Below are 27,766 nucleotides of genomic sequence, written 5' to 3'. Positions count from 1 at the left end.
GGGGGGAGGACATAGAAGATAAAGTGTAATAAAATGTAAACACCATGAACCAGATAATGTGTATATTTCTAACTTTTCTGTAGTTTTGAAAATTTTCACAGTAAGTCAGGAAGAAAATATAAGGTAATCTATGCTATGGTTGATTTGGTTTAATGAATGTGCTAAATACTAATAAATTATTTAGTACTTAAGAAACAGCCCTCCATGAAATTCTCTCCCATCAAAGCTAACTCAATTACAAGGTGAATTAACATCACCTCAAGCCAGTGTCAGCAACGTAATTTCCATATTTTTCCCACATGAGTCGAGGATCATCTTTCACTTACTTGTGAAATTAATAAGCCAGCAAAACATCTCTAGAATTGAGCTACCTTACCAAAAATAATTTAAAACTGGGAAACTTGTAATCTTTTGGTTTTAAAATAATTTATTTCATAGGTCTGTTTTGATTTCATTTTTCAGAGCATACATTATTTAACCAAGAGGTGCTGGACAGAGATTGTAAAAAGGGCGGAAACATTAAGGATAAGAAACCGGCTCAATTCCATTAGAATCTGATCCTACCTTGTTAAGTCTTGCTAAGATAAATTTCTATCATACTTCTTTTGTGCTTACAAAAAACATTAGCTTCGGAATTTCCAATGTTGTAAATAAAAATTTTTACAGTAAGTATGCATTCAATTGACACAAGGCAACCAAATAAATTCTGTCATCAACATTAGCATAATGTGTATTTCCTGTCACTGCACTAACATTAAACTAAACTTCAAACCACAAAAACATTGTGACTAACATTAAAAAGGCAAGCTGTAAGATACTCCAAGCTCATAAAGGACAGATTGCACCTGGTGAAGATGGGACGTCATTTCACAAGGGCTGGTGTGGTGCATATGGCTGCTTTTTTTTGTAAGAAGGCCACCGGCAAACAGGGCAACAGTGTCGGCCCCCAGCCAACCACATCACAATGCAATTCTGATGGAACACGTGACCACAAGGCAAGCCCATTAACAAGCATCCATTTTCAAAATTCTCTAGGCAGACAACACATTCAGTACAGTGCAGCATGTCAGCAGGCCAGGTTAACCAGTCAGGTTCCACGTCTTCACTTGTGCTGTCTGATCTGTACGACCTCCCCTTCCGTTCATAGGGGCTGGTCTGACAATATTTACTGGCACACGAACACGCCTCGGCATCACGGCGACTCGCTCCCCCTGGGGAACTGGGACCTAGGCTTTGCTGATCTTCAGGTGCTTCCTTCTCACTGCCCGAAGTGTCTGTGCTCTCGTTGTCTGAGTCATTCTCAGTGTCTTGAGAACTCGCTGACATTTCCTCCTCAGACTGGAGTCCAAGACACTTAAATCGCCACACTGGTAAGTTTCTTATGTAATCAGTTGGGATCAGAGGGTGAAGCCAAAGGTCAGGGAAAGCTAACCGCTCCAAGAATAGGTCAGGGTCTTCGTCCCAATCGGATTCCACGGGGAAGTTCTGAAAGGAAGCAATCGGGTGGAAGAGGTAGCTGGTGTACCAGTCCCACAGACTTGACAGCCACTCTAAGTTATTGGCGTTGACCTCCTCACTGTTGTGGCGCCGTCTCTTCTTCTCAAAGTAATCGATGAGCAAACCGTGTCCAAGGTATGTACTGAGAAACAGGGCTGGGTGTGAAGAATAGAACATCCAGTCTGCCCTGACCCACGAAGCCAGTGTGGTTGTATTGGAGTATCGCAACAATTTCAAGCTGTATTCGTAAAAGCTATCTAAGTAAGGGAGCTGTAAAAAGCCCAACACAGGTAGCCAGGAAATAATTAATAGAGAATTGTATGTCCCTAAAGTGCTTATGAGAACCACAAATCGCTTTACAGTAGCTCCTTGTGTAATAAATAAGTCCATCCAAGCCATAAGATTAACTAGAACCAAGCTCAAAACAAACAGATCATTCACTTCAGGCTGTAATGAGCGCAAAAATGAGTCCATGGCCTGAAGCGATATGAACTCGCCCGCGTGGCTTCCGTATCTGTAGATTCCTTCAGGAGTTCTAAGTATGTATGACGGCATGCTATGTACACCAATATCCGTCATGGAGCTCTTGTTGTCCCAATTTTCCACATTGACAAAGATGAACTCCACTCTTCCAGTAAACTTTATACTTAGTGCAGAGAAGAAAGCTGGTGGTTGGTCAAGGTTAGCGAACAGGTAGATTTTTACCCAGTACTGGTCACTTTTATTCCATTCTTCTCTCAAATGGTCAGCGTTATAAATGGTTTTGATCCGAGAAGCTGCATGAGCAGTTATCCATTTAAAAATGTGCTCTACTTCGATCTTGCGTCCACTATATTCTTTAAGCATGACCTTCCCTTTAGAAGTGCTCGTTTGTGGAACAGACATAATGAGTGTGGAGCGGACCCAGCCTCTTCGCCTGCAGTATCTGTAAGAGAGCCACCTGTGAGAGAACCACCAGGCGAGGCCGAGGAGCTCATTTCACACCTGAAAGACATCCTCTCGTCCAAACCAAAGAACCCCAAATAATCACAAAGTGGTGTGCAAGATGGCAAGGCAGGCTCATTTGTTTTGCATTTGTTTCTCTAAGAAAGTGTATCTGAACAAGTACTTGACAGAGCAGTGGCACAGCTGGTCAAGCCACTGCTCGGGTCACCTGCATCCCATACTGGAGTGCTGTTTCAGTCCTGGCTACTCTGCTTCTGATCCAGCTCCCTGCTCAGGTGCTTGGGAAGCCATGGATAACGACTCAAGTACTCGAGTTCCTGCACCCGTGTGGGAGAGCCGGATGGAGTTCCTGCTCCTGGCTTCAGCCTGCCCAGCTTCAGCCCAGCTTCATCTGGGGAGTGAGCCAGAGGATAGAAGACCTCTCTCTCTCCACTCTACCTTTCTAATAAATAAATAAATCTTGAAATCTTGAAAGAAGAAAGGAAGGAAGGAAGGAAGAGAAGGAAGAGAAGGAAGGAAGAGAAGGAAGGAAGGAAGGAAAGGAAGGAAGGAAGGAAGGAAGGAAGGAAGGAAGGGGCGTGCTAGAGTCCTAGGAATCAGTGAATACTTCAGAATCTCAAGTAGCCATTTCTGTACTATGTAGTGGTGAGATCAAAAAGGTAGTAGGAAATTAATTCCTGCTCATAAGAAATTTAAAATCCCATTAAAAACAAATATAAAAACGCATAATTTTATTACTAAATAATGTAAAAGAAGTTCAAAAAAGGGGAATGTTAGGGGGATTTGAGTTGGTGACGATTTCATGGAAAATTTGGCAACTGAACTGGGTTTTGAAGGATGGTTAGAATTCAGACGGGTGGAGGAGAGAGAAGGGAAACAGGCTGGGTCCCTGACTCAGTACAAGCCCCTTGAGGGCAGGAGGCATGCCTTATCCGTTTACTATCTCAAGCACCTCCCACAATGCCTTATGCACACAGCGCTGCTACCAAGTAATCTACACAGACGCTAATCTAGAAAGCAGCTACTGCAAACACTTTTTTTTTTTTAATATTCTCTTATCATCAAAGACCATGAAGAGGACCATTTAATATAAAGGAATACAGAAAGTATTCAGATGAAAAAATTCACTCCAAGAATGATCTTCATGCTACAGCAGAGTAAACACAGAAGAATTTAACTAAAATTATTTCTTTCGGTTTATCCAGTAGAGTCATCACTCTACTCCTTTGGAAATGGACAGGTCCTTGCCATGAGATTTATGACATCCATCTCCCCCTGAAAAAGGAGTGACAAGAACACTGAGAAAGGAACACAGCTGTTGTATGATGGTGGGGTGACTGTAAGTTCTCAAAAACCCTACCATGAGTGTTAGGAAAAGAGTTGCAGATTGGTGCTTCCTCACATGGGGCACAAAAAAGTTAGAAAAGAGGCACAGAAGAGAGGAGGCAGTGTATGAATTTACAGCCAGACCAAATTTATTCAGAGTAAATAAACTCACACAGGTGGGTGACAACTGTCCGTGTGCCCATGATGGATGGGGGCAGAAGGCCCCGACCCCAGGGGCCAGGCCTTTGTTATAGATTAGGAGGGCTGGGGCTGGGGGTGGGGTAGGGACACCAGCAAAGGGGAATTCCTGCAACTGGTCTTTCAGGTGGCTCTAAGGGGTGGGGTATGAAGGCAATAGGGTGTGAGACCCAATTGAGTTTCAAGGGCAAGGAATACATCCCAAAGTTTATATCTTTTGGGCAATGGGAGAATGGAGGCTTATCTCCTTGTTCCATCAATGAAGAATTTTATGATACATAAAACTTTCTTCAATAAAGTTATAAAAAAAGAAAATCTACCATGTAGCTACATTTTTTATTACAGATTTGTAAATGGATGGTAATAAATGTCTGATTTCTTACTTTGCTACTCAGAATATTAGGGTAAAATCATAGATGTTATGCTTTTACTTAGTAAGCATGCATTATACTTTATTAAATAAAATAAGCATATTGTAAATTTATGTAATCAGATAAGACAGGAAAGCTGATTTTGTAGCATATGGTTTTATAATGATAATACAACTAATTTTATCTTAGAGATGTTTTGATATTTTTAAAAATATTATTTATTTAAAAGGCAGAGTGACAGAGAGAGAGAGAGAGACAGACAGACAGAGAGATCTCCCATCCATTGGTCCACTCCCCAGATGGCTGCTATAACCAAGCCTGGGCCAGGAGCTCCACCAGGGTCTCTCACAGGGGAGAAGGGGATGCACAGTGCCAGGAACTCAGGCACTTTGGCCAACACCTATTGCTTCCCAAGTGCAACAGCAGGGAGCGGGATTGGAAGCAGCATAGCCAGGACTTGAACCAGTACTCTTGATATGAATTTGGCTATTATCACAAGCAGGAGTTTAACCTGCTGTGCCACAATGCCCACCCCCAATTAAATGAAGGCAACATGTTATGTCTTAAAGACAGGTGAGTAATGGCTCTGGGGAACTATCTAGCTGAATGAGAATTACAGACCAGACCTCTCAGCTTCTTGATGAGTTGATTCATTTCCTTAACAAGATAATATGTCATTACTATCAATATATTTTCAGCTGAAATGGTTTGAAAAGTATATATTCCTACAAAATCTACTATCTTCCATCCCTTAACATTGTATTTCTGTGATGCATAATAACTCACTCCTCACTAACATGAATTCTATTCTTATCTTTTCCAAAAAGGCAAGTCTAATACATACAGATAATTGCTTTATTTACATCTTAAATATCACAAAGTAGCTTCAATGTTTGAATTGTGTAGGCTACTTGCAATGACACATTTCTGCTCATGGTCATTCTTTTTATTTTCCTAAAGCTACTCTGGATTCCTGACTCTAATACAAGTTAAGATTTTAGTGAACACATTTCTTCCTGTAAGGAAATACTTTGCAGGGAGAGAAAGGGACCTCCCATTCACTGGTTCATTCCCCAAATGTCTGCAGCAGCGAGGAGCCCAGAACTCAATCCAAGTCTCTCACATGAGTGGCAGGGACCCAGGCACTTGAGCATTCACCTGCTGCCCCCTAGAACCTGAGCATTCTGATATGGAATGTGGAGGTCCTAAGCAGTGGCTTCAGTGTTCTGCCAAATGCCCACCCCAGAAATGTTTTTAATCATAGAAAGTACAGCTGCAATCAACAAAAAAAGCTGCTCAAATAAGATCTCTCCAGTCATAAACAAGAGATGGGATTATTTGAAGATGAAGATGAAAGATTCAGACAGCTAATTTATGTCTCTCTTTACCACAGTTCAGCTAGTATAGAATCAGGAAACATTTTTCAAATGAAAAGCTAGAAAAACTTGTACTAAAATCCACTGGACTAACACTTCTGATATATTTTTCTTTTTAAGTTTACACTACAAAACCAACTACTATTATTTCTTTCAGTTTTTTATGTTTAATAGCTTATTTTCATTTTCTATTATGAATAGCTTATTTTTGATTCATCAGTGTTTAACAATTTATATCAGGCTGCAACATGTGTTTAACCTTTAATTTTTAAAAAATTTGATGTTTGAGCCGGCGCCGCGGCTCACTAGGCTAATCCTCCACCTAGCGGCGCCGGCACACCGGGTTCTAGTCCCGGTCCGGGCGCCGGATCCTGTCTCGGTCGCCCCTCTTCCAGACCAGCTCTCTGCTGTGGCCAGGGAAGTGTAGTGGAGGATGGTCCAGGTGCTTGGGCCCTGCACCCCATGGGAGACCAGGAGAAGCACCTGGCTCCTGCCTTCGGATCAGTGCGGTGCGCTGGCCGCGGTGGCCATTGGAGGGTGAACCAGCAGAAAAGGAAGACCTTTCTCTCTGTCTCTCTCTCTCTCACTGTCCACTCTGCCTGTCAAAAAAAAAAAAGTTTGAAATTTTCTAACATTTATATACTACAGTACTCGAAACATACTAGTCACTTGAATATGATTGCACTGATTTTTAAAAACTGAATTCTGTGGGGACAGCATCGTGGCACAGTGGGTTAAGCTGCTGCCTGCAGTACCAGCATCTTCTATGAGCGCTGATTCAAGTTCTAGTTCCTCCACTTCCAATCCAGCTCTCTGCTAATATGCTGGGAGAGCAGTGGAAGATGGCCTGAGTGCTTGGCCCCTGCACCCATGTGGGAGACCCAGATGGTGTTCCAGGCTCCTGGCTTTGGTCTGGCACAGCCTTGTCCGTTGTGTCTGTGTGGTGAGTGAACGAGCAAATGGGAAATCTCTCTGTCTTTCCCTCTTTCTCTATGACTCTGCCCTTCAAATAAATAAATAAGACTGTTACTTGTTTTTAAAAAGAATCCTGTATTTTTCAGGAAAATACTGCTATTCATACTGACTTTTGAAATTCTCTATTTAAAAAAATTCATCTATCTGATATTGTGGTCATCAGAGGGGAAAGAAAAAGATCATTCACGTAGGACTATTTGGTAGGGGCTGGCGCTGTGGCATAGTGGGTAAAGCTGCCACCTGCAGTGCTGGCATCCCATGTGGACACCAGTTCGAGTCCTGGGTGCTCCACTTCTGATCCAGCTCTCTGCTATGGCCTGGGATAGCAGTAGAAGATGGCCCAAGTCCTTGGGCCCCTGCACCCACGTGGGAGACCCAGAGGAAGCTCCTGGCTCCTGGCTTCAGATTGGCACTGCTCTGGCCATTGTGGCCAATTGGGGAGTGAACCAGTGGACAGAAGACCTCTCTCTGCCTCTCCTTCTCTCTCTGTGTAACTCTTTCAAATAAATAAATCTTAAAAAAAAAAAAAAGACTATTTGGTAGTGACAGAATCAGGTCTTTGGTAAATAAGACACAATAAGAATGATTTCCTTTTCATAAGAACATTAAGACAGGCTGTCTTGGACATTTCAACAAAAGACACTGGGATGTGACCACGGTTTTGTGGTGGAGATGAGAATGGCAGCTCTGCGGGTAGAAAATGTGAGTTAAGAGTTACAGGGATTTCCTTTTCTACGCCCAGACTTCAGGGGAGCTCCTGCCATAAATCACATCTATATTACTAGTGGGCGAAACAGGGATTCTGAGGAGAGGCAACGTGTGGTTAAGTAAAGAAGTTGCAGCACTGGTTTTAGAGAGTGTTCTAAAGCCAATGATTTGTCTGTCATGGCCAACACAGAAAAGGGACACGGGTAAGTCAGCTGCCATCTACCTACATTAGAAACTACCTAGCCGGCGCCGTGGCTCAATAGGCTAATCCTCCGCCTAGCGGCGCCAGCACACCGGGTTCTAGTCCTGGTCGGGGCGCCGGATTCTTTCCCAGTTGCCCCTCTTCCAGGCCAGCTCTCTGCTGTGGCCAGGGAGTGCAGTGGAGGATGGCCCAGGTGCTTGGGCCCTGCACCCCATGGGAGACCAGGAGAAGCACCTGGCTCCTGCCATCGGATTAGCGCAGTGCGCTGGCCACAGCGCGCCAGCCGTGGCAGCCATTGGAGGGTGAACCAACGGCAAAAGGAAGACCTTTCTCTCTGTCTCTCTCTCTTACTATCCACTCTGCCTGTCAAAAAAAAAAAAAAAAAAAAGAAAGAAAGAAAGAAACTACCTAAAAACTACCTAATACTGTGCGGGAGGATTTTCTACATAGACATCAATCAATGATGTGCCTCCACTGCAGCACCAAACAAAACTTGATGTATACACTTATCTTTACTAAATATCCATCAAATTAATAATCAAATGAATGAATGACTACAAGTTATAACTTGGTGGCATCATAAGTAAAAATAGAACATTTTCAAAGAAGAAATAATGTAATATTGAACACAAAATAATGTGTCAGAATAAATACTGGCGATGACAACCCGAAATACGGAGCTTTTCAAGGATTCTTGCTTGAGTAGATGGAGAAAAAACAAAAAACAGTGAAGGAGAGAGAAAGGGAAATGGAACATGACTGATTAAAGAAAAAGAGGCTGGATCTGACTTTGGACATCAGGAAAAAGAATGCACATGGGACAGAGCAGACAGAAACACACATTAGAGGTTAGAATTACAGGAGATTTACATTAGCACAGAGATGTTAACTAAGCCGTGAATCTGCGGAGGTCATTCTGGAAAAGAAAACTGACATACTCTTAAAAAGATACCCCCAACTGGGACAGGTGTTAGGTGTAACAGTTAAAATGCCACCTGGGATGCCCGTATCCCATTCTAGAGTGCCTGGGTTCAAGTCCCAGCTCTGCTTCTGACTCCAGTTTCCTGCTAATGTGCACCTTGGGAGGCACTAGGTGATGGCTCAAGTAGTTGGGCCCCTGCCAACCATGTGGGAGATCCAAATTGAGTCCAGCCTCCTGGCTTGGGCCTGGCCCAGTCCCAGCTGTTCAAGCATTTCTATCTCTGTCTCTAGCCTTTCAAATACATTAGAAAAGAAAAACAAAAGGATATCTACCCCCAATAGGAAGAACACAAAAGAGGCGGGGGTGGGAGTAATAAAAAAAAAAAGGAGAAAAAGATCTGAGAGAGAAAATCAGTTAAGCACCAATTTATCAAAAAACTATTAGTCAAGCATCTGTGTAACTGGCAGTGTGATAAACATAATTAGCTTTCAGTTCAAGCAGGCTTCCATATCCTTGTCTTTATTAAACAAGAAAGATCTTAGTTGGGATTCAAAGTCTAAGAATTGCCTGACAACTCACCTGGGATCACTGGAACAATTAAAAGTGCCTGTCCGTATTCCAAATCTTGATACCTTTTTGACCATTTTCTCCCAGTGAATTCTACCCACCAAGGGACTTCTGTCGTTTGCTATGACCTATTCCCCAAAAAAAGAAAAAAATAAATAAACTTTAATGATCTAAAATGGAGTCAAGCTAACCTTTTGTATCTATGATATAATTTCATTTTTTGGGAAAAAGATACTTTGTTCCCAGTTCTTGGTTACTGTGTATCATATTATTACAGTAATTCTTATTGAAGGAGTTACTACCCAACTGGAAAAGACTTAAACTCCTACACTCTGTGGCCATTACCTAGAAGGGGAGTCAAAACCATATCAAAAAATTAGCCACATTCTCCACCCCATGGTTTTTTTTCTGGAATAAAGTTACACAAGAAGAAAATGGTCCTTGGAGTCATTTCTCTTTGCTCTTTAAAGAAAATCTTAAACAACAATTCAAATAAAACTTATTAAAAATTATCACAAATTGAGTTCAACAAGTTCAAATTTTACTTTTTTCAAAACATAATTATGGAATAAGAGTCAAACCTGTGCTTACCATTGAATTAAACTCTGAATAAACCGATACTACTTTTATGACTTTTTCTTAACAATCATGAAAAGCTCTCACATATAAAAAGAATTACCATAGTTAATTTTACATTCTTAAGCTTCTTCAAATTTGTAAATAGCTTTCAAATACAATTAGGATTGCAAGAAAAGATTTTTTTAAAAAAAGAAAAAAATTCTTAAATTAATTCAAAATATCTAATGACAATGACTTTTCTGATGAATGTCAGCCTTTCTAACCATTAATACTTTTTCCTTCTCATCCCCTAATCTTCCTGGCTTGAATGAAGGCAAAATTTCAGTAAAGATATTAGTAAAAAAAACAAATAAAGGGTGGGTATTTTGCTGCCATTGGAGTGCCTCGTTCAAATCCTAGCTTCTCTGCTTCTGATCCAGTTTCCTGCTAATGCACACCCTTGGGAGGCAGAAGATGGCTCAAGTACTTGGGTCCCTGGAGTTAGTTCTGGGTTCCTGGCTTAGGCCTGGCTCAGTCCTGACTGTTGAAGCCATTTGAGAGTGAACCAACAGATGGAAGAAGATCTCTATTTGTCTCTCTGTCTTTCAAATAAAATGAAAAATTAAAACTAAAATTTGAAAGCATAACCAAAGTTTTAAAAATTAAAAACAAAACCACAAAACCAAGTGGAACTTAAAAGGAAACCCAAAATGTCTCTTCTTGTCATGAAACCATCTGATTTACTTTAAGCCAGTGTATATGGTCCAAGTTTATTTTCATAAATGCCATTATTACCAATACTATTCACTTTAAAATCACAACACAATACTCTGGGACTTCCGATCTTCCTGGCAGGAAGTAACCATTTTCACGTTTAGAAAGCTCCAAGAAGCTCTAGGTGGATGTGTGAAATGAGTGCCAACAGTCAGCTCTCTGGGAAAGGCAACATGTGCTCCAGCGACCTCATCTAGGTTCCTTCTGTTGGGAGCCCTAACACATGTCAGAGAGCAAGAGGACTACACAGAGGGCCTGGCGACGGACAAATGTTTAAGGTTTCCTTTTTGTGCCAATACACCACTCTGTGTGAGTGTATCATTCTCATCACAAGACATACATGCAATCTAAGTACATATATTCTATGCAAGCTATATAAAATCATTAAAAGTTAAGGATGATTAATAAAAAACTGGTTTACTTTATGAGTAAATACAAAAGTTTTTCACCAATACAAAACACAGGATAAAGTGGCTTGCCATTTATTTCACCTCCGGAGTAGTGTTAAGTAAGGGATAAGTTAGAATATTCCTAAACAAAACTAATGTCTAGGAGCAAAGATAAACAAGTTTAAAATCAGCCATACAATCCTTTCAGCCAAGCAGGAAATATATATAATACTTAAGTGAAACACGGACTCCCAAGACTTTACTCTAAATCATATGACCCTCTTTACTGCTACCTCAGTTCCAGGGACTTTAAACTCCTTATCATATGACACAGCTGGGAAAAATATGTGCTTCCTTGAACTATGCCAGAAGTCAAAGCAGAGAAAATGAAATGTTAACAGGGGTAAGTCTATAAAACCCCTAAATTACGCTAACTTCTATTTCAGAACCCTATTCACTGTGCCACCTGCCTCTTGGAGCAAGTCTCTTGTGAAAAAATATCCGTCTTCAGTTGGTGACGCCAAGACTGAGTGATGGCAGAATCAAAGCATCCACAAAACTGGGAAATAAATAGCTAATGAAAAACAGGAGCTTAGGCTACAAACAACCGTTAGGAAAAGAAGACTTGGTTTTCATGGATTACACAGTGTATTGCTGGTACAGATGTTACATTTGTGTTATTACCTGGAAAACCAAAATTAGTTCTATTCATCTCACACTGCAGAGCATATAGGATAGACACTGCTTGACAATCAGAAGACGGTCAAATTGGCCTGAACAATCGGAAGAGGATTGGACTGGCCGGAACCTAAGCATCTTTAGCTTTGAAAACACTCCTCACAGACTTAAAAACAATAAAGCAAATACATTCATCAGCTTCTTTTAAAACAGAAAAGAATAATCCAAAGCATTAGAAACTTAATTCTTGAAAGCTATGCTTCTCAGAAGATCAGAAAAATATGATCTGAGCTGATATAATGGCAAGCAACTGAGAGAATATTTTTCTTCTGTTCCTGGCAGATACTTTCAATTTTAAATATAAGTTAAAATAACAAAGAAAGCCAATATTTGATCCTCTTTTAAGATTTTAAGCCAGGGTAGTTTGTTGATTAGCTCAGCTGGTTAGTTCCCAGTGCCAGGGGCACGGATTCCATCTCACTCTCCTAAGCTGCCCTGCCAGAGATTCTTCCTCCAGACCAAACTGGCCGTTAGACAGAAACACACACCACACTGTGGTGCTCAGTGCAAACCTTGCGCGTCACTGGAAAAATTAAGTGTGTGTCCTATTGTACCATTTCCATATACAGAAAACCACATAAAAACATTCCATTTTTCTTAGGAGCCATTTTTTAACCATTAATACCTATGAGGTTTGAAAATACATCAGAAATTTGGCGACCAGAATTTATAATCCTAACATTCACTACCATTGTTTGTTCTTCATTTCATTCGAGTGTCACCTTACTTGAGAATTCCTTGCACTCTGTCTCCTTAGCCTGCTGCTTCTTCTTAGCACTTTCCACTAACTGATGCCATATGAAATATTTATTTATTTTGTGTCTGCCTCTCCCAACTGGAACGTGAATGGCCTGAGAGACTAAGGACTTTGCCTTCTAAGTGTTCCTGGTTTATCTCTATGGCCCAGAACAGGGCCTGGCACCCAAGAATCTCCCAAATAAACTATTTGGTAAATTTTGTCAGATACTAAGGGAGTTTAATTCATATATTTAATATAAAAATGATCAATTATAAGCCAAGAACATATGCTAACTAATAAACTAGGATGTGTTTATTGCCTATAGGCAGCATCATAATGATCAAAAGAATTTCTAGACTTCTGACATGGCTCTTCCAAGTCTGGCAGGTGCTCAGCATCTTCATGCTCATGTCCGTGGGGTTGGCCATGTGGATGACAAGCATTTAGATCATAAATACAAACATGGCAATGGAACTGGTTATTCAATTTCAGTAACCTAAAATGATCAAACCCACTAAGTCTTCCTTGATCAAGACTATTAGGAAAAAATACAAAGTGAAAATAAATGTAATAACAATTTACTTAACAAATTAAAGCTTTATAGGAGTTACAGTGTATTTTTCAATATCAATTAACTAAAACAGAAATACATTAAAATTTGAAAAGATCATATATAGACCTCATGTGTACCATTCTAGGTTCTCCCTTTGCTGAACTGAAAAATCAAATTATTTTGAGGGTACATGGTCAAACACAATAGAAAAGTTAACAGAGCCTATGCATATCCAAAGCATTTCCCAAAATAATTCCCAAATCATACGATAGAAAATATTCACAATCGTACTACTCGTCAGTGATACTACCTGCAAGGAAGGTCTTAGAATGACAAGTTTTTCTACCATATTTTGCAATCTTTGTTCTCAGAAATACAAAGAAGTGACTTTAATTTTCATATTCTGAATCAAACTTTGCCAATCCCAGTGTGAAAGGACAGGAGCTCTGGACCAGAAATCAAGAGATAGGAGTTTGGATCCTGGTTCAGTATTACTGATAGGTGTCCCACAACCTTGGGCTAGCTACCTCCCAACCTCAGAAAGGCTTAGGCTGATATGACTCCCAAGCTTCAGCCATTTACAGATTTCATTCATAATTCTGTCTACTCGTGCTGTTAATTTACTTGATATGTTACTTTACATGAACTCACACTGTCCTAAGCAATGTTTATGAAATTATACGTTCAAAATAGTAGATTTTTCTAATTTACATGAAATATAAACATGATGTGGCTACTCATTACCATGAAGCACACCTTGGGAAGCCACTCGGAGCTCCAGAATGCTAATGTGCTAATTAAATCTCAGGGTTCTCACGTTACTATGGTCACCAACTGTACTACTTCCTCCGAGCAGTCATGTGCTCCCTGCCCCCATGGCGTTCCTCTAGAGTCACAGATCGGCTATTCCACTCGGAAAAGGATCTTTTTTCTTTTACTCTAATGTTCTCTTCCCTTAGGTACAAAAATTATTTGGTCTACCAATTCAAGAGAAGCAGTGCAAAATACTAAATCAAATGAATCTATCTGTGTGCTGCCCACCTCGGGGAAGATGTAACAACTAAAATGGATTTGCTTCTAGGGTTCTAAACAAAGCAGTCAAGCTCCTTTCTCCCAACTCTCCCTTTCCCACTCTCCAGTTTTCATTTCCTTCGGTCTACAGAACTTCTTTAAGCGGACACGGGAGCCTCCCCGTGGGAACTGAGTTATGTCTAGGAAACATGACACAAGCACTCTTTGTACAGAAGTGCACTGCCGGGTACATAGGATTTTGGTAACGAATTCTCTTTGCAGGCTCTCGTATTATTAAGAACTATCGCCACTTGTGATACCTGAACTAGCCAGATGCCATCTTTCGTGTCTTCTACAAGCTCATAGAAGTGCATTTCACCACTGAAATTGGTACTAGAAACAGACTCAGATGCTGCTTCTTCCTTGAGAGCAGAGTAGAGCTCACCCTCCATCAGGTCACCTGAAGACAGGAAAGAGAAATGACACTCATAAGATTTCACAGACCCCAGCGCCCAACTTCAATGATCAATTGCATCTTGGACTATTAGGAACCATCTTATTAAATTTTCACCCTAGAAACCGTTTGGTGTTTGGACAGTGTGGGTGTCCGGCCCAGCAGTCTGCCCAGTCCCATATGAGAGTGCCTGGGTTCGCGTTTCAGCTCTGCCCCCGACTGTAGCTTCCTGCTGAGGCACACCCAGGGAGGCAGCAGGTGACCTCTCAAGCAGCTGGGTCCTTGCCACCCCCATGGGAGACCTGGATGGAGTTCCAGGCTCTTGGCTCTGGCCTAATCAAGCTCTGGCTATTGCGGCATTTGAGGAGTGAACCCGCAGGTGGGAGATCTACATCTGCGACTGTCTGCTTTTCAAACAAATTAAAATAAATATTTAAAATAAACCAGTGGAATCCGAATATACCCAAGATTCACAATTTAACAAATATGCAATAATAACTTAATGTGTGTCAGGCAAAAGTGAACAATACAGACAAAAATCCATCTCTTACAGAGCAGAGCTTAAATTCTAATGGGGTCATCACATAACTTAATAGGAAATGACTGAATCTGGACCAATCCCAAAAGCCACTCCAATATTGATTATTTTGTTTTGTATACAACATGTCTGGGTTTCACATAATTTTGAAACAGTATGGTTAGATGCTTCAGTTATAAAAGATTTAGAAATGGGCTGACAGCATGCGTCATTAGCCCCACTTAAACCAGCGACAGGGTCTATATGACTTGGAGGTTAGAACTTTATCTCTTAGAACAAATACCACATTCATCTACAAATCTACAGCTTAAATGTAGAACCTATATCATGAAACAAAAAGGAAAGGAAAACGTCAACTTATTTTTAACTTGCGCAGTGACTGAAACCAGCACTGCACCATTATAGAAGCAAAACTATTCACAGTGCATACTTAAGTTTTACAGTTAAATTGACTTTTCTGCTATAAAATGAGTGACTTGAGTCATGTTTTTGTGGGCTGTGTCTATTCTTTACATTATATGTGGACTCCTTGTACATTCAACATGAAATGTGTTTTTAGTTCTAAAGAAAGGCAATAATGAAAGTTGAAAGAAAAAAACGTGATGGCAAACGATTTGGCTTTTGCATCAAGACATTTCTCATTGCTAGGCCAAGAGAGTCTATTTATTAGAGATCTTTGACTTCAGGTAGTCCATCTCCTCCACGGAAATAAAAGTCCCCATAAACGAGTGAGTAAGTCAAGGGCAAGAAGCGTACACGGTGTCACACAGGGGTCTTCAAGAACTTCATGGAAAATGTGGACTGTGAGAAACCATGCATTGACTTCAGATTCTTTTGTGCACCAAAATAAGCTGATCTTCTAATTCCATTTTTTCCACACATTTTCTGTAGCACCCTCGTGTTTTAACTCTGAAGAAAAAGGTATCACTTGGGCAGTGAGGAGTCCGTCTTTTATTCCCAGTAGTGAGAGCTGGGTTTCAGAACCCCTAACCCCAGCGTTCTACAGCTATCAAGTGTGTATTCTTGGCTACCACTCTACCTGGTGACAGGGCCCTAGACAAGGAGGAAAACAAGTGTTTTGTAGAAGACACAGCTGATGGTACACTGGAAACAACACAGCAGATAACAGAACGCCCTCCTCGGCCTAAGTCCCCTTTCAGGAAATCCATCTCAACAATGAGATGATTTCACTCAGCAGTGAAACAAATGAATATTTCTCACCCAATCCTACCCCAAAAACTTGGTCACTGAAGGTACATGCTTTATAAAAGATGGCAACTCTCCCCTTAGCACAATTCCAATCCTATTTACCAACTCATGGAGTGATTCAGCTCTGCCCGGGACCCAAGGGGGAGGGAAAAAAAAGTTTAGCTGGAGGATACACAATTGTTTATAAACATCCCGAGAGAAACACAAACTAAAAAAAAAAAAAAAAAAAAAGTCAAGGCAGACATCCACGCACAATGTTCACCTGAATTCAGTCTTCAGGTGTGCAGCGCCAACACTGCACTGTGTACACGTGAAACTGAAACTCGCAATGTACCGCTGAAATCCCAGGCCCCACTGCCTCTTGATGTGAGGCAGCCCACCGATGCCCAGCCCGCCCTGCCACAAAATCTGCTACTCCCTGACAACCACTCCGAGTTCTCCTTCTCTTGTATTGTTATGAATTGCAACTGACAAATAACACAAATAAACAATGTTTGTTGACATTCCCGAATTTTCAGAAAAAGACTCACTCCTCTTAGGAAACAATGCTAAGAGAGTGCACTCGGCTGTCATTCCCAAATGACCTGAAAAAGCCACATAACGCCCCCTAGAAAAGCCCCCTCGGCCCCCTTGCTCGAAATCGGGGCTCACTCTGGACAAAGAACACCGAGGGGTGTGCCGAACCCTCCCGGGGCCCCCTCACGCAGGGGCAGGAGCCGGCCCCGTACTCGCCTGACTTTTCCACCAGCTCCCGGACATCCTTCTTCTCGGGCAGCCCCGAGTAGCCCAGCCCCCGGCACTCCAGAATGGTCTTCAGCTTCTTGAAGCTCAGCGCCACCGGGTCCACCAGCTGGGTGGCGAAGATGCCAGTTTCGTACCACACGATGGCCTCGAAGAACCTGGCCAGGACGAACAGGACCAGGAAATAGAGGAGCAGGAAGAAGAGCTTCAGCCACATCTTCGCCGGCGGGGCCTCCGGCTCCGGGGAGCTGGGGATGCGGGCAGGAGGAGGTCGCGGCGGGGGAGGCGGGCTCACGGCGGCCCCGGCCGGCAGGGTGCGGGGTCGGCGCGCGGGGCGGTCACCGGCGGGCCATCCCCGCGGCCGGGCAGGTGGATGTGGGCGAGAGACGAAGAGGGCACGGGCGCAGAGCCTCGCGCCAGGCCTTTCAGTCAGGAGGCGCGGGAGGGGAAGGGGAAATACTCAAAAAACCCCATCCATCAACACCGAACGGAGCAGGGCGCGGAGCGAGCCCGCGGCCAGGGACGAAACGGCGCGGGGCCCTGACCCCGGTGGCGGCGTCGGTCCTCCCGCACCGTAGAGGGAGGGGACGGCTCAGATTCTCAAAGGGCGGCCGGGCCCGGAGGCGGTTGGCGGCGGCGGGTCGGGAGGGCGCGGCGCTCGGCCCGGCCAGGCCCGGGGCCCAGCGCGCCCGGCGCGGGGAGGGGAGGCCGCCGCAGCGCCGCACCCGGCGCCCAGGCCCCAGGCCTCGCCGGCCGCCCAGGCTCCGCGAGAAAGCGCGGCGGGCCGGGCGGCGGCAGCGGCTCCAGGCTCGCTCCTCCGGCGGGCGGCGCCGCACGGGCAGGCAAGGCGGGCGGGCACCGCGGCCCGACCCAGGAGGGGGCGTCGCGGTCTCTGCAGAGGGAAGTCGGGCGCGCGGGGAGACGGTCCTGAAGCGGGGGAGGGAGGGGGAAAAAAAAAAAAAGCAAACACAGGCCCCGAGAGGACTCCCGCGGGCGGCTACCGGGCTGCCTCCTGGTCACGCAGCGCCCGCCCCGCGCGGATGGGAGGCACGAGTCGCAGCCGCCGTCCGGGACACCGCCGCCACCTCCCCAGGCCGCGGCCGTCGCCTCCGGAGCAGATCAGCTGCGGCCGCGGCCCGAGCCGAGACATAACAAGTGACGTAGGCGGGGGCGGGGCTGGGGCGGGGCCTCGCGGGGAGCGCCCGGCGGGGCCGCGGGTGGGGCCCCGGGGCTGCGGCGCGGGCGCGGGCCGCCGAGTCAGGGGGCGGGAGAGAGGTGCCGCTGCCTGGCTTGGCTTGGAGGGCAGGCAGCTGCAGAGGTGACCACTCCAGTGACTTCTGCACTCCCCTGTTGCCCTGCGTGTGTTTACCGATTGATTAGGTTCCAGGGCTGGACTTCGGACTGTGTGTCCCTCTGTGTGCTATCTGGGTATAGAATAGGGCAGTTCATTATCCTTTCCACACCGGTAAAGATAGCAGTGAATGCCGAGTCCTGGTGAGTTGGGAAAGTTTTGGCCCACTTGGTTGGAGGCGGTAGAAGGTGAAACCCAGAAAACATGTTTTTCTGCCTCTGCACACGTGTGTTGGAGGATGTTTGGCCAAAAAAGGAGTCGGAATAGGGCCCGGTTGCCCTTGCCAGTTACCGTCTTTGCCCCCTTTACAGCCTACGGAATGTTGAAAGCCAGGCTTGGAAGCGCCAAGTTGCCAGGACAAAGGTTACATATGTGCCATGTGCAGGTGCAAAGTTCCCTGTGTTTTGTTTTGTTCCTCGCTGTGAGTGTGGGCATTGCCAACAACAGGGCATACTTAAAGTAATAGGGAGAAGCATGCAGTACCTGGTTCTCTTATTTATTTCGCCACACAGTGGAACAACTGTATGTCAACCTCTGTGCGGGTCTTGAGAGATGGAGGAGTTGAGTTCACGCGCTTGATTTTGACCAGCGCCCTTGACCAGGAAGGAAGAAGCCCCTGGAATTATAAGGGACCGGTTAGCCATTGCACAAAATTGTCCTAAATTCAGGGTGAACGTTTTAAGAAGAGAAGGCATATGATCCTCCATCTTGGAGATTGGAAAGCAAAGACTAGACCGTGAGAATGTAGCCTCGGGATGGTATCCCTTTTAAATAAAGCTAACAAAGGCATCTCAGTGCCCAGTGAGTGGAGGAGGAATTTGGAGGGGAACAGGCCCAGGGGGCAGAGAGAAACAATCAGAGGAGGTGCAGAATGTACAGCCAGCCCTTAACACTCTGCGCCCAGTCTTCACTGACTTCATTGTGCCTTTGTTTCCAGGACTGGGAGAGCACGTGAGAGAATGTATTAAACAGTTCATTCTAACTAACTCGGTTCTGAAATTTCAGATTCCTTGGGCATGTCACAGTGACCCTGTTACTGGGTAATCTGCGGTATTCCTGTCCCAACCTTGACATGGGAAGTGATGTCTGTCACCTCCAAGGAATACACTCGGTTGTGCGCAGAGACTGACCCACACAGCTCCCGTGACAGAGGTATGGGTGTGGAGAGGGGGAGGGAGGGAGTGAGGATGGAACCAGCCAGGCCAGAGTTCCAAACTGGAAATCACTGTCGAGTGTAGGAGGAACCAGAGAGAAGGGGCTAAAGAACTCTTTTGACATTTCATATTTGTTTCAGCTGGCTCGGATCCCAACCCTCTTGCTGGGTTCCCTTAGTGTTTAACCCTTGGGAAAGATGAAAGCACTGCTAAAAGAACATATTGGGTGGGCTGGATGAGGGGGGCTGGGCACTCAACCCTGTTGGTGGCTTGAACAACCTTTCAGGAGGTGAGTTTATAAGGTAACTTACCTTGGGGAAATAATTGGACATGGACACAGAGATGTGTGTGCAGAGTTTTGTTACTGCAGAAGCCTAGTCCAATACAATAATTCAAATAACAAACTATGAGGCAGCCAGTAAAAAAAGGAAAAATGTAGATGAATAGCTACACACATGGGACTGTGTCCAAAATATAGTGTTTGGTTGGAAAAAGCAGGTTCCTGAGAAATTCTCATGACATGATCCTATATTTGTATTTGTATTAGAGACAGAGATGGGGTATGGAGATTTGGACCAAAGTAACTCCCTTCCAACCAGGTGGGAGACCTGGATTGCCTTCCTCGCTCTGGCCCTAGCCCAGCCCTGGAGGTTGTGGGCATGTGGGGAGGGAACCAGCAGATGATATCAAGTAACCAACCCCTCAAGGCTTCACTCAAACTCAGACAACTTTGAAAGTGAAAGGTAATAACATTGTGCAGGACTAAGAAGGATAAACTGGCCCTGCCCCAGATAAACCATGCTTGTAAAAAAACATATCCCCTGCTTATCTCCCAACAAACTCTGATTCCTGCTCCTCAGAGGCAAATGCCCTCGGTACTTTTAGCATTTTGTTTGTTTATCTTTAGTTTCCAAATAAGTTTCTACTGTTTTTCTATTTCATACATTATCTATTGATTTCTTAGTATAGAAGATGAGAATTATCTCTTTTTTATGATTTATTTTATGTAGTTGAAAGATTTACAAAGAGAAAGAGAGAGAGAGCGAGAGAGAGAGAGAGAGAGAGAGGTCTTCCATCCACTGGTTCGCTCCCCAGATGGCCCCAAAGGCTGCAGGACACCCCACGCCCTGTCTTCTCTGCTGGATTCTGTATCTTTGATCTATGGTTACAGTTTGTTCTTTCACTTCCTTGTTTGCATGGGACACATCCCATTCTACAGTGGCTTAGTAAGAAAGTCTGCATGGAACTCATGACTAGAGCCTGGGGAGATTGCTGACGCCTTAAACAAGAGTGTCAATTTGTTAAGTCAACAACAGCAGTCACTGTGCACTTATTCCCCATGTAGGATCTCTGTCTTTAATGAGTAGTTCAATGTGAATTAATGGTATGACTAGTACTCAAGCAGTATTTGGCAACTTGTGTTCTGTGTGGGGGCAAACTGATGAAATCTTTACTTAATATATACTAAATTGATCTTCTGTATATAAAGATAATCGAAAATGAATCGATGTGAATGGAATGGGAGAGGGAGCGGGAAATGGGAGGGTTGTGGGTGGGTGGGAAGTTATGGGGGGAAAAGCCATTGTAATCCATAAACCGTACTTTGGAAATTTATATCTACTAAATAAAAGTTAAAAAAAAAGAAAGAAAAAAAGAAAGTTTTCATGGAGATAAAGCTTGGAGAGCTTTCACCGCCCCCCATTCCTTTATTCTATTCTCATTCTTGGTGGGCTTCTCTTTTTGCACTTACAGAAGTCTTACAAGAATATTACAAAAACCCTCCTTTATATCCTTCACCAACTAACCAACCAGTTCCCACTGTGTCATTCCTCCATCGCATCTGTTCTCTCAGATTATATATGCACACTTTCTTCTGGAACCATCTGGATTCACTGGAGGCATGCTCGTGTTTGGACGATGGCTTGGCCAAGTACAGACTTCCACACTGGAAAGCACTTGCCCTCAGGATCTTCAGGCTCGTGTTGCTGTGGGAAGGCTGGCGCCATCCTCCTTCCTGTCCTCTCCAAGTGACCTGTTTCTCCGTCTGAGACTCATCGGCTCTCCCTTTTGTGTTCCATGTTCGGACTGCTATGACGCACCTTAGTGATGGTTTCCTTCCCTTCACTGTGTTGAGTGCCTTCCAGCAAGGCAATTCATGGCCTTCGGTTCTGGGGAATTCTTTCATCAATTTCCCCGTCTGCTTTCTCACATTTCTGGAACTCCTGTTAGTGAGCTGTTGGAATCCTAAATTGATTCTCTGATTTTATGCTCTCTTTTTTTTCTCTCTCTGAATTTTTCTTCTCTCTACCATTCATTCTACTTTCTGGAAGGTGTCTTCAACTTTATCTTCCACCTCTTCTACTAAATTATTTATTTATTATTTGAAAGGCAGAAAGAGATCTCCCATGCACTGGTTCGCTCCCCTCACGTCCATAATGCCAGAGCCAGGAGCTGGGAATGCAGTCCATTTCTCCCAGTGCCCAGTCATTTGAGCCATCACTGCTGCCTCCCAGTACCTGTGTTGACAGGAAGGTAAAGTCAGGAGCTGCAACCAGGAATCAAACCCAGGCACTCTGATGTGGGACACAGGTAACTCAGCCTCTAGGCTAAATATCCACTCCCTTATTTTTTTTTTTTAAAGATTTATTTATTTCTTCGAAAGTCAGAGTTACACAAAGAGAGGAGAGGCAGAGAGAGGGAAAAAGAGAGAGAGGTCTTCCACCCAATGGTTCACTCCCCAGATGACTGCAATGGCCGGCGCTGCCCCAATCCGAAGCCAGGAGCCAGGAGCTTCTTCCGGATTTCCAATGCGGGTGTAGAGGCCCAAGGACTTGGGCCATCTTCTACTGTTTTCCCAGGCCACAGCAGAGAGCTGGACTGAAAGAGAGCAGCCGGGTCTCGAACCGGCACCCATATGGGATGCCGGTGCTTCAGGCCACAGCATTAACCCACTGCGCCACAGCACTGGCCCCATCCACTCCCTTTAAATCCTTCATCTCAAGCTCCTGGCTCTTGGCTTTGGCCTGGTCCAGCCCTGGCTGTTGTGGCCATTTGAAGAAATGAACAAGAGGATAGAAGATATCACGCTCTGTCTCTCCCTCTCTCTCTAATTCTGCCTTTCAAATAAACAAATCTTTCTTTAAAAAACAAGATGTCGGGGCTGGTGCTGTGGTACAGTGGGTTAAAGACCTGGCCTGCAGCGCTGTCATCCCAATATGGGCACCGGTTCTGGTCCTGGGTGCTCCTCTTCTGATCCAGCTCTCTGCTATGGCCTGGGAAAGCAGTAGAAGATGGCCCAAGTCCTTACGCCCCTGCACCCACGTGGGAGACCCAGAAGAAGCTCCTGGCTCCTGGCTTCGGATCAGCACAGCGCCAGCTATTGTGGCCATCTGGGGAGTGAACCAGCAGATGGAAGACCTCTCTCTCTGTCTCTACCTCTCTCTGTAACTCTCTTTCAAATAAATTTTAAAAATCTTAAAAAAAATCATGGCAACAAAAAAGCTGCAAATAAAAATAACTACTTATTAAAAAATAAAAGAAGATGTCAGTTTCATTCCTTTGCAATAAATTGTTTAAAAGCTTTATTCATTTTTGAAAGAGTTAGAGAGGGAGGGAGAGAGAGAAAGAGAAAGAGAGGGCTCTTCCATCTACTGGTCTACTTTCGAGATGGCTCTAATGGCCAGGGCTGGGCCAGGCCAAAGCCAGGAGCTTCATCTGGTTCTCCCATGTGGGTAGCAGGGGCCCAAACACTTGGGCCATCTTCTACTGCCCCTCCCAGGCCATCAGCAGGGAGCTGGATTGGAAATGGTGCAGCCAGGACATAAACTGGTGCTCACATGGGATGCTGCTGTTGCAGGCAGCAGCTTTACCCAATATGCCACAATGCTGGCCCCATATACAGTAAATTTTAAAAGTCACAGATCATTCTTAACAATTTGTTTGACAGTGTTTGACAAAACACTGTATTTGCAGTAGTCTACTTTCTAAAAATAAATTTTTATTTATTTGAGAGGCAGATAGAAAGGGAGAAAGCATGCACATCTGTTGGTTCATTCCCCAAATATTCATGATGGCTGCGGTTGGGCTGAGTCAAAGCTGGGAACCAGCAGCTAGATCCAGGCTTCCCACATGGGTGGCAAAAACCAAATTACTTGAGCCTGCAGCATCATCATCCCAGGTCCTCACGGGCAGGAAGCTGGAGTCAAAAGCAAGAGGCTGGTTAAAATAGCTTTAAATAGCATTCCGACCTCAGAATCAGCCGTTAAGGCATTCTGATCTGGCCAAAAAGCCCATGAGAGCATTTCAGGCTTGGAAAGCCAAGTCACTGTGGAAAATAATAATAATAATAATAATAATAATAATAAAATCCTACATGAAGGATCTCTGTGAGAGAGACCCCAGTGGAAAGAAGTGGCCATCAAAGAAGGATGTACTTTTCTCGGAAGGGAGAACTTCCACTTTGCTTATGGCCTTGTCTAAATACTGACAGATGGTGTCAAAAGGCTTCTATAGCCTTGGTAGCTCATGCCAAGAGCCTTGGAGGGGCTGGTGCTGTGGCTCAGAGGCTTAAAGCCCAGCATGCAGCGGTGGCATCCCATATGGGCACCAATGGCTGTGGCGGCCATTGGAGGGTGAACCAACGGCAAAAGGAAGACCTTTCTCTGTCTCTCTCTCTCTCATTGTCCACTCTGCCTGTCAAAAAAAAAAAAAAAAAAAAAAAAGAAAAAGAAAAAAGAAAATTAATCTTAATGGAGAATGGGACTGGGAATGAGAGAGGGAGGAAAGGGTGGGGTGGGAGGGTGAGTATGGTGGGAAGAATAACTATATTCCTAAAGTTGTACTTATGAAATTTGTACTTATTAAATAAAAAGTTTCTTTGGGGTTAAGAAAAAAAGAGGCTGGTCAAACCCAGGCACTCCAATATGGGCTGTCAGTGTTTTTACTGCTAGGTCAAAGGCCTACTGCTAACCTACTTTAAGTTCCATTAGTGTCACTGGGATGTGTCTTTTCTATAGCACCCTGTGATTTTTTTCTTTCAATGTATGTGATGCATTCTTATCTCTCTCAGGATATTAACTACAGTAGTTGTCTCTCTAAGTTTTCTTTTGCTCTTTACATTGCCTTTATCTGCGTTCATTTTCCATTTGTTTATTTTGGACTTTGTCTTTCACGTTAAAGACTCCCTCTAATCGCTTGGTAGTTCTTGGCTCCCTCTTGTGCAAAGGTTCACAAATGGGAGGCACTGAAAAGCTCCTTGGAAGTTCTCTGAGAGTGGGTGGGGCTCCCTGTAGGTGAAGGAGCAGAGCCCGGCCATAAAACTAGAAGGATCCAGAATTCCTTTCCCCAAGCTGTTTGCTCTCTTGGGAGAGGAAATCCTGCCCAGGAAGCTCGAGTGTGATTGATAGCATTCTGGGACTTTGTGGGAGAATGGGCTAGGTCATCAAGTCTCAGCTGTTAAGCTTGAAAACTGTTAACAAGATTTTCAGTAGGTGCCTCCCATTCTTCTCCTAGCTAGGAGCCAGGTCTAGAGTTTCCAAGTCCAGTGTCAATCAGTTGTCTTCAAAGATGAACTTCTCCTTCCTCTGGGGTAGGGGAGGGACAAGTGCCTGGCTGCACAGGGCCCTCTACCTTATGACACATGGAGCAAATCCTCCAGTTTTCAGCCCCATCCTCCACCATGGGCTTCCAGAGTGTTGTGCTTTCAATTTCTGAACTTTTCCTGGGTGCTGTGACACCAGCTAGGTAGTTGGCAGAGGTAGTTCCATGGGTCCACCATGTCACTGCCCTGTCTCAGGAGTCTAGACAGACCACAGGTTTTGGCCTTTCTTTTCTTTTTTCTTCTTTCCTTGCCTCTCCTTATCCCTTCCTTTCCCTTTTATTCCCTTCCCTTCCTTTGATTGATTTATTTCAAAGTCAGAGTTACACAGAGATCTTCCATCCACTGGTTCACTCTCTAGATGGCCACAATGGCCAGAGCTGGACCAGGCCAAAGTCAAGAGGAGCCTCATCCAGGTATTCCACGTGGATGGCTGGGCCTAAGGATTTGGGCCATCATCTTCTGCTGCTTTTCCCCAGGACATTGGTAGAGAGCTGAATTGGAAGTGGAGCAACCAGAACTTGAACCAGTGCCCATATGGGATGCTGGTGTCACAGGCAGTGGCTTTACCTGCCATGCCACAATGTTGGCCATGTGGCCTTTCTCGAAATTATGTTGGGTAGTGACTGAACTGTGGCCCGTGAGAGGTGTGTGGAAGTGGTGTGCACCCCTTTCAGGCCTGGCCCTCATAAACACCCTCGGGCCCTCTCCAGCTTGGGTGGCCAAGGAGCGGAGTGGGCCCAGAGAACAGTCCTGAGACCTTTGTACAAAGGTCCCATAAACTACTGCACGAAAGAGCTGGGCTCTGGGTGCCCTAGGATTTGTTCTCATGTATAGCTGCTCTACACACACATACACATTTAAACTACAGAGTCTCTGTTTCCAAGACATGATCAAGTGCAGAGAGTGAGAGGAGCAACAAAATGGCAGGCAGGGAGTGTAGGAGAAAGAACCCCACCATTTGCTCCTGGGCCTTCAGGTGGGGACCAGCAGAAAAAGACAAAGGAAAACGACCTATTATCTTTCCTTTGCTCTCTAACACTATAAAGAACATATTTTGGTTTTAAAAAAGTGGCTAAAAATGATTAAAAAAAAAAAAAAGCTAGAAATCTGAGTTCTACTTCAATGGCCTGGGCTTTTCCCACCTCAGATCTGGCAGATATGCACAGCTAAGCACAGCTCTGGCGCAGGGCAGGGGAGATACGAGTGATGTTTTCCACTCCAGGGACATGAACGTTAATTCCCCTAGTAACTACTAATAAAAGAGGATCTGGATACCTCTTGACTTTGAGAAGCTCATCCTGCAGCAGCTCACCCTAGGAGCTCCTCCCCAGCCACACCACTGTTAGGAGGTGGTGGCAGATGCTGCAGGCACACGCACCCCTGAAACCTGCAGTTCCCCTGGGCCCCGCCCTCTCTGCCCATTGCTCCTTCTTCCCTCTTTGGTTCTTTCTTCCCATGCTTCCTGGGCAATCTCCTAAACAACTAACGAAGGTTGATTAAAAATTTATCCAACAGATTTCATTTTCCTAGAAAGCTCACTATTGGATAGCATATACTTGTATAATTTATAGTTGGTTTGGATAGGGCATTTATGGTCATTAAGACAGAAGAGTTAGGATGAAGCCCTTGGCTTCAGATCAGTGCAGCTCTGGTTGTTGCTGCCAATTGGGGAGTGAACCAGTGGATGGAAGACCTCTCTCTGTCTGCCTCTCCTTCTCTCTCTGTGTAACTTTGACTTTCAAATAAATAAATAAATAAATCTTAAAAAAAAAAAAAAAAGAAATTCTATCAGTAGTTGGCAGCTTCCTCTGCAGATGTCGCCAGTGCTGTCTTCTTCCAATAGTAGGAAAACCAAGCAGCAGGCTTCCTCCAATATACACTTTGAAGACAGAGGTAAATAAGGGTGACAAAAGCAAATAAGAAGTCACCCTTCTTCCTGGAGTCAACTGTTCTTTCCTCTGAATAATGACACATGGTTTGGCCATGGGACAGCAGGACTGACTACCCATTTTTCAGGTACAGTACAAAATGAAAATGCATGTCCTATTCAAACAAGCTGGAAAAAAGTACCATTAAAAGCACTAAAATATAAAGCATATTCTCTCTCTCTCTCTCCCTTCTCCTCCCTCCGCCCCCCCCCCCCTCAGCAGAGTGACACACACACACACACACAGAGTCCCCTCTGCTGGTTCACTTCCCAAATACCTGCAACATCAGAGGCTACACTGGCCCCAAGTAGGGAGCTGGGAACTCAGTCCAGGTCTCCCTTGGGGTGGCAGGAGCCCAGTACTTGGGCCATCAGCACTGCTCCCAGGATCTGCATTGCAGGAAGCTGGAGTCAGGCTCCAGAGGCAGGATTGACCCCGTCATCTGGGCACCTGGCACCTTGAAAAAAGTGCAGACATGGTGCTGCTGACTCGCTGCAGGCAGGGAGGAAGCAGTGAAGAATTTTAATCAGGGGAACGACGTGATCAGGTCTGCCCTGTAGGAAACCCACTCTGTCGAGCGAGTGGCACATAGATCCCTGGCTTTTCTGTTCAGATCCTTCAGGAGGCACAGGAATGTTCCTAGAGACTCCATTCATAGTCCCCAACACCTGGAAACAACTCAGATGTCAAGTACGGCACCCTGGGAGGCCCGGGGTCTTAACTGCCAGGCCAGTCCCTGTGGTTTCTCTCTTGATGCAGCGCGGTGGGTTTTCTAAAATTGCTGTTTAATGGAGCTCTCCCTTGGGCAGGGAATACTCGCAGAACGAGCATAAGTTCTCACAGGCACCAGGGCCCCTTCCCTCAGCCACAGGCCAGTGCATCACGGGTGCATGGCGTCGTGCCAACACACAGCTGACTGTCAGCAGTGGGAAGGGATTGCAAC

At 44.7% G+C, this 27,766-nt stretch overlaps 1 protein-coding gene and 1 long non-coding RNA gene across 6 annotated transcripts in view; both read right to left on the bottom strand.

Moving 5' to 3' along the window:
* Window positions 1–409: 409 nt before the first annotated feature.
* Window positions 410–17,907, bottom strand: RNF103 (ring finger protein 103). Of its 3 annotated transcripts, none has more exons than XM_008254150.5 (4): window positions 16,783–17,898; window positions 14,170–14,309; window positions 9,100–9,215; window positions 410–2,422 (listed from the first exon to the last, which is right to left on the bottom strand). In XM_008254150.5, the coding sequence occupies exons 1-4, from the start codon at window positions 17,006–17,008 to the stop codon at window positions 868–870; spliced, it is 2,037 nt and encodes a 678-aa protein (XP_008252372.1). In that variant the 5' UTR covers window positions 17,009–17,898; the 3' UTR covers window positions 410–867. The 3 variants fall into 3 exon arrangements, with proteins under 3 accessions (XP_008252372.1, XP_089182273.1, XP_051698642.1); XM_051842682.3 differs by lacking the exon at window positions 410–2,422 and adding an exon at window positions 3,467–3,717 and having other exon boundaries at window positions 16,783–17,907; XM_089326147.1 differs by lacking the exon at window positions 9,100–9,215 and having other exon boundaries at window positions 16,783–17,146.
* A 718-nt stretch (window positions 17,908–18,625) lies between these two features.
* The window catches only part of LOC127490298 (uncharacterized), an 85,956-nt gene continuing 76,815 nt past the window's right edge, over window positions 18,626–27,766 (bottom strand). For 2 of the 3 annotated variants that reach the window (XR_016229234.1, XR_016229233.1), the window contains one exon: window positions 20,962–21,812. This is a non-coding gene — a long non-coding RNA (uncharacterized LOC127490298). Of the gene's footprint in view, window positions 18,759–20,961; window positions 21,813–27,766 lie in introns of those variants that run through there. The other variant, XR_016229236.1, reaches the window with a different exon arrangement.

Source organism: Oryctolagus cuniculus, chromosome 2 (genome assembly GCF_051225735.1).
Source record: "Oryctolagus cuniculus isolate XC-2025 breed Fujian yellow rabbit chromosome 2, ASM5122573v1, whole genome shotgun sequence".
Classification (NCBI taxonomy): domain Eukaryota; kingdom Metazoa; phylum Chordata; class Mammalia; order Lagomorpha; family Leporidae; genus Oryctolagus; species Oryctolagus cuniculus.
This window is presented reverse-complemented; position numbering and strand designations above follow the sequence as displayed.

What these genes read in the sequence shown, in the direction of transcription:
- RNF103 (XM_008254150.5), bottom strand. Translation starts at nt 17,008, where the DNA reads ATGTGGCTGAAGCTCTTCTTCCTGCTCCTCTATTTCCTGGTCCTGTTC. An exon ending in ATGGCATCTGGCTAGTTCAG is followed by an intron (nt 9,216 to 14,169) that starts GTATCACAAGTG and finishes TTTGGGGAATAG; the next exon opens with GTCATAGCAAACGACAGAAG. An exon ending in AATTGTTCCAGTGATCCCAG is followed by an intron (nt 2,423 to 9,099) that starts GTGAGTTGTCAG and finishes GCTCTCTTACAG; the next exon opens with ATACTGCAGGCGAAGAGGCT.